Source organism: Belonocnema kinseyi, chromosome 6, assembly GCF_010883055.1.
Source record: "Belonocnema kinseyi isolate 2016_QV_RU_SX_M_011 chromosome 6, B_treatae_v1, whole genome shotgun sequence".
Classification (NCBI taxonomy): Eukaryota; Metazoa; Arthropoda; class Insecta; order Hymenoptera; family Cynipidae; genus Belonocnema; species Belonocnema kinseyi.
The window spans coordinates 117,648,287-117,655,345 of record NC_046662.1 but is presented as its reverse complement, the minus strand read 5'-3'; the positions used below and the strand labels follow the sequence as shown (position 1 = coordinate 117,655,345).

The following is a 7,059-nucleotide window of genomic DNA, read 5'->3' as shown; positions in this document are numbered from 1 at the left end:
GTGACATCTATTAGATCTATCAATAATAAAAATATTTTTGTGTCTTTATGACGTTAAAAATAACTTAATAGATTGATTAGGCATACAAACATAAAGCCTAATTTTTGTACCTTTGTTTTTGAAAAGAAAATCGAAATCAGATATGATTTAGAGGTCCGCTATTTGAGTTTTGTCTTTTTTTATTGATTACAACCAAAAATCAATAAAAGTACAAAACCAAAACAGGGGACCTGTAAATCATATCTTCTTATTAATTTTTTTAAACTCTGTTGACTGAAGAAGTAAAACTTAAACTAGTGTGCGTGTTCCGATACAAAAATAATTTGTTTGTCTAATAAAATGATTCATCCTAGTATGTACGTATGCATGGTTGTTTGTTGACTTCCTAGTTTGTATTTGATTTGGCAAACGATTACAAGATATTTAGCAATGTTCATAATAATTCGTAGAATTGTCAATGTCTTTTTTTCTCTGATGTCACTTTCTACGTACCCGGTAAGAAGGCTTTCATGAAAAGATAAAAAAAAATTTTGATACCTAAGAATGCCTTTTCTATCCTTCGCTTTTTAATCCGCATTAGGCGGCGAAAAGAATAAGATTCCAATCCCTTTCAATTGTTCACCACAGCCTTCTATTCAGAAATTAATCCTGACATTGTAAAATGACCGATATTATGTTTTAAAAAGCTTTTTAGCTTATTCTTATTCAAAAAACTGTAAATTAAAGTAGCGAAATGCGCTCAATTAAAAGAGATTAAAAGTATTACATTTCTTGGTAGCTTTGTGGTATCCAAAAGTATTTAGAAAAATATTGTTGCCGCTATGTACAGAAAGGGATTCAATTGAAGAGATAACTTCTACTGATGTGGATATTCAAAACGGGAGGACGAAAAGGGATGCATGAAATATTCCAATACTTTTTAATGCAAGCCTTCTTACCGGCTACGTATTTTCGGGTTTCTGTGATTATGGGAATAAAGCCCAGCTGTAATTGTACACTTTTTTATCTGAAAATCCTACTTATATTCGTGATTGGTAAAATTAACTAACAAATATTTCTTTAGGCTTAGTAGCAAAAGAAGCTGGTCAAAAGCAAAGTAGAGAAGAAGGAAAACAGAGTAAATCTTTACCACCTTTGACAGACCTACCACAAGTTTCAAGGGATATACCCAGAAGTTCATCATTAACTTCAATATCGTCGAGATCGTTTACTCAGAAAGAAAATTTACATCCGAATAAAAAATCACGAACACCTGACATGCGTATACGTTATTAAAAAAAATCCGCTCTTTGGAGCTGCACAAAGAAACGAACCTTTAGATAGAGATGGTGTTAAAAATGATTCGCCACAGATAAATTGTAAACGTTACCCAGATCTAACAAGAAGTGAAGTTCCAGAAAGAACGAGAAATATCGCAAGTATTGAAAGGCGTTTCGAACAAGAAACTATTTCTCCAGTAGGGTCTGGCAGTGGAAGATGAGAAGAAAGTACTCCTCCGTGAGTATCACCAGGACGAGTAGACAATGGGAGTCCGCGTAATAGTCGTTATGAAGCTCAAAATAATGAAGTAAGACATCCCATTTTCATTATGCTTGACAATAATTACACAGTTAGATTAGCGTCCATATAGTCACCATTCAAGTTTTGTCAGTTAGCATTTCTTCACATTAATAGATTTTGATAAAAAATTTGCAAAAGTCAGAGAATTTCTGTAAGAGGCATTCTAAATAACTGTCTAATTAGATTCTATGCTACAATATTAAAGGAATAAACGTATGGTCTTTGAATATCAATAGTCTGGAAAAATGAAAAACTGGTCACCGAAAAATATTTTTCTTGCAAAAATATTTTGTTACCCGAAGTAGCAAATTGAAATATCTTTTTATTTAAAAGTTATTCCGTTTTGAAATTTGTCAACATCTCGAGGACCATTAATCGTGGGCAGGTTTTCATTATATTTTTCAATTCAGTGAAATGTAACGAATGGAATGAGTCATAAGTATTATTCCGATATTTTTTAAACTCAAGTTATTTCAATAATTAAATATAAATTTCGTGCGGGCAACCAAATTTGCCCCATCCAACTCAACAAAATTATAAAAACAAAAAGGGCCTCTTTTAATAGCGAAAAAAATTTACTCGAAAATTTACTCCCTTTCAACTCAATAAGAATATCTAAAATTAAAAAATTATCTTTCCCCAAATCTCACAATAATAAAAACTAAAAATTACTCCCTTGCAACGCGATCAAAACCTTCATAATATAAAAAATCGTTGCAACAATTTAAGAAAAATTTATAACCACAATTTTATTATTTTACAGAGTACCATCCATCCACACCTTATAGCTAATCCCCACACAGTTCACACATTCTCTTCTCTCTAGAAAGCTAGAATCTATTATAACCTTCCATGTAACCGCATCTCATTCTCGTTATAAGTCTCTGACTACCTTGCTCTCCTTTCTCACACAAATATTTCGCTCTCTTTCTTGGTATAATCCACACATAGTTCCCGTTAAACCTTGACTCTCTTATCCTCTCCTCTCCTTCGGCCTTCTCTTTCTCCATGTCATTTTTTTGAATAAACTCATATACCTTCCTTACGTCCTCGTACCTCCTGCTAACTTTATCTGCAATCCATTCGTTCTAAAATAACTTTCCCTTTCCACCTCCATCTTTGTACCACTACGTCTGTTCTCCTTCTCCCACCAACACTCCCTAACCAATTTACTTCCCTCCTCTTCCAAAAATTTCTCATATTTACACGCTCGACTCCCTGTTATAATCCCTAAACTTGTTCTTCCTGTTTCCCTCCTGACAATATAGTTCGGCGTATTCCTCGCCAACCCCAGTGTCCACTTTACATACCTCTCCTGTGTTCTATTTACCTTCTCATTTACCTTCCAACGCCACACCTCCACTCCGTAAAATAAGACACTCATCGCTAGCGAATCAAACAATTTCATTCTCATTACAAAATCATCTGCGAACAACCTCTCCCCCAGCCCCCGCACATGCCTTATCACCACATTTGCCCTTCTCACCCTCTCTTTTATATGACTATACACTCCCCCATTGCTACGAAACAGGAAGCCCAAGTACACGAACTCTTTCACCTCCTGTACTGCTTTTCCCTTCCACTTTTACTCCCCTCCCCCATCTCTCCCACCTCCCTTCCTGAACACCATAACCTTCGACTTGTCTGCATGTAACTCTAGCCTATTTTTGTGTAAGTATCTTCTCAACCTCTTCATCATCTCTTTTAAAGCCTCTTCGCTCTTTGCCGGCAGCACTATGTTATCTGCATATGCTAGTGACCATATCCTGACTCCTCCTACCACTCCGGTCGCTAGCTTACTTTCCATATCTGCGATCAAAATTGCAAAAAGCGTTGGGCTAAGTGGGCACCCTTGCCTCAACACCCTATCCATCCAGAATCCCTTAAGAGATTCCCTCCTCTCCTCTCATCCTATATTTCGTTTTCTCATGTACCTCCCTTATCCTCTCGATCAGGCCCCTCTTCACACCCCTCTCTTCCATTGCCTCCTACAACCTCCCTCTATCTACCGAAGGGAACGCGCTCTTTAGATCTACAAAAAACGCCTACGTTTTGGCATCCTTTTTGGTTAGTTCGCTATGCACGACGTGTTGCAAGACGTAAATATTGTCAATAGTACTCCTTCTCTCTCTAAAGCCCGCCTGCATCTCCAGTAATATTCCTTTCCCTTTAACATCCTTGCGCAGCCTATCTGCTAACACCATCGCGTATATTTTGTACGCAGTATTCATGAGGGTAATTCCTCTATAACTTTCCTGCCTCTCGATATCCCCTTTCTTATACTGTGGTACGATCAACCCCTCCCTCCACCCTCTTTTGAATCCCTCACCCCTCCATACTTTTGTCACTACCCCCTTCAGCCTCCGCCTTAACTCATCTCTCATTCGTGTATATGACTCCTGAAATGAATCCTTAAAAAATTTCCTCCATTCGTCGCTCCCTATGTTCTCACTTATCCCCACCTTACGTATCCTAAACCTATTAATTACCTTCCATACGTCCCCTTCTGTCTTAACACTTCTCAAATCCTCTTCCAGCTCTTTTTCTTTTTCCTGTTCTTTCTTCTTACACATCGCCCTAAACTCCTTTCTCATTTCTACTTACTCCTCCCTTTTTGCGGGTCCTTCCTTCCACATCCTGTACTTCTTTTTCACCTTTCTCTTCATCATTTTACATTCCCTATCCCATCACGGCTTCACCATTCCTTTCTTCTTCTTCCTGAATACCTTCTTTTGCACACAACCTTTCACTTACTCTTGTAGATCCTCCCATATCTCGTCCACCGACTCCCCCTCAAAGTTTGCGTTGCCCAACTGCTCCTGATACTTCTCTATTTCTTCTCTCGTCCATGACACCCCCTTCCCTAACGACCCTTCTTCCCCACCCTTCCTTTCGCCAGCCTCCCCCTGTAGCCACAAACTTAATGGCTGATGGTCTGATTCCACCCTCCCTTCCACTGCGAATTTCTCTATCTCCCCGCACCCTTGCATATTCATAATCACATAGTCTATCACCGACACACCCTTCTTACTCACATACGTGTATTCTCCCTCTTCGTCCCCTTTTACCATACCATTCGCCACCGCCCACCCTGTATACTCCATCCAGTCTCTTAGAATCTCCCCCTCTGTATTTATTATTTTATTCTTCGATTTTCTTTTAGAGCTCTCCCCTTCCCGGTACAGGCCCCCTTCCCGCCCAATTCTCGCATTAGAGTCTCCCCCCCATTAGCATCAAACCCTCATCTCTCTCTCCTAGTAAGCTTTCTACCCTTTCTTTAATCCGTTCCATTCGATCCTTATTGTACACAGTCACAAACTTATACATCGCCCCTCCTATCTTTACAAACCTCATTTGCACGCCCCCTCTCCCTCTACATGAACTTCTCCCTCTAATCCATCCCTAACCCCTGTTATAATTTCCCCACTAGCCCTTGCTTTCCTTTTTACTTTGACCGCCTCCTGTAGCCTCCACACTTTCACTCACAAACAAAAATTTTTTTAATGTAACAATTATAATTGTAACGTTCAGAGTTTAAATTTAGCATATGTAGAATTTTATTGATTCAAGGCTTTCTATTTCAAAAAATGCTGTTTTAAATTATTTATTGAAAAAGCTGAATATCGAGACATCGTCATTTGAATTTTGTGTAGCAAATTGCAATATCTCATAAAGTAATAAATATTTTGATCTAGAAATTGGGAATGACATAAGTCTTGATATGTACTATAAATATACGAAGCTTCAGCCCGATCGGTTAGCTTGATCCAGAATGTTGATAAAATTTCGTGGACTTCCTTAATTCCAAGAATTTTGAGCATTACAAACGTTTCTTGGTGCCTTTTATTAAACTTTCGAAATTTTTAACACGTTCTCTCATTTCATACAGACGTAAGTTGTTGCCAAACAATGTCGGTCAAGTAGGAATTGTGTGAGCATGACCTTAAATGGTCATGGCCTTAAATTAAAAAATTATATAAGGTTAGATAGTGTCTGACTCTGCGTTCCTTTTTTGAAAATATTAAATTTTTTGATTCTGTTAAGAAAATTTCAATGTTTTAACGCTTTATGTTAAGTTATTATTTTAAAGCCTTCATTGGAAATGCAGGAAAGTGAAAATATTTCTAGCAGAATAAATGTAAAAACATTTCAAATAAACGGATAAAATATGCAGCCAAGAAAATGTTATGAAAGTGAGAACTTGTGCTATGTTAGGAAAAAAGTAATTGCTTGACAGATTAAAAATAAGCACCCAGAACTGTATACTTTCATTTCTTTAATTGAGCAAAGAAAATTTAAAAAAATATTGAAGAAATACATTTAAGTTTGAAACTACAACATTTAATAAGAATTTTCAATCGGAATTCTAGATAACAAAACACTTTTTGTATTAGGAATTTCTAATTGAGCACTGCAAAAGTGACATATTTTAAAAGAATAATTTTACTTCCAACTGGTATTCAGTTAAAGTTGAAATATAATTAGTTTTACCAATATCTGAATTAACACTTTTTTTGTATTGCAGATGCTGTTCGCTTTAAAATTAACATAAAAGGTAACGTGGATCCGTCGGCCCGAGCAATTAGGCTAAGGAAAATATGGTAGTACATGTCTCAAAAGGTGTATGATTGCAAGAGGCCAAAAGCTGTGAGACTATGAGCTAACTATGACTGTGATATATGTACGTGTATGTATAAAAATATACTGTAACTAAGTTAGAATGTTTTCCCGTTATCTTCCAAACTTTATGCGTCTATGTGTACTAGTATTTATATATGGTCGTCGAAAAAATTTATAATAAATTTCATTGTTCAACATGTTTTGTTGACATTGCATGTCCTAAATAGATATAAGAACTTTGAGACTAGCTATAAAATGAACAAGTTGGGTTAAAAGACATTGACTATTTTTAAGACTTTATTCTATAATGTTTGCCAATCATACCACTATATGTTCGGCCGACTGTACACATAGTTACTTCGTTTGTTTTGATATCAGCGTTCATTTTCAAAGACATTAGTAGAGATTAGTATAGTGATACGTATATTACTTTACACTAGAGATAATAAAAAAACAGAAGCCTGAATCTCAAAATGCATTTTCGATCTTTTTGTCCCTATTTGATTAAAATGATCTATATAAAGGCAGAAATAAACTGGATAATATGTAGACGTTTTTCATCACGAATTTTTCCGTTTTCAAAGAAAATCCATGTTTTTTTAACTGCTGACCGTATTGAAAAATTCTAGAGAATATAAAAGATGCGGCACATTAAAATGAGTATTATTTGTATATACTTCTTTATTTCAATATGCATATTTAAGGATGTCTACGAAGAAAATGGTTATAAAGAAGCGTTATTAATCATCTATTCGACCAACTGGAATAACTTTAATACATACTTCAATTATTTTTTGGTTCTTAAAAAATAATTCACATAAACCATTTTTTCAGAAATATTAATCTTGCATGTTTATGTAAACTGTTTTTTTTTTTTTT

General features: G+C 35.9%; 1 protein-coding gene across 1 annotated transcript in view; it reads left to right on the top strand.

Moving 5' to 3' along the window:
* LOC117174878 overlaps positions 1–6,646 on the top strand; it is an 11,869-nt gene extending 5,223 nt beyond the window's left edge. Inside the window, exons 4-5 of the mRNA XM_033364286.1 lie at positions 1,064–1,567; positions 6,086–6,646. Coding sequence (XP_033220177.1) covers positions 1,064–1,275 — 212 coding nt within the window. The 3' untranslated portion in view covers positions 1,276–1,567; positions 6,086–6,646. The remainder of the gene's footprint in view (positions 1–1,063; positions 1,568–6,085) is intronic.
* Positions 6,647–7,059: the final 413 nt, after the last annotated feature.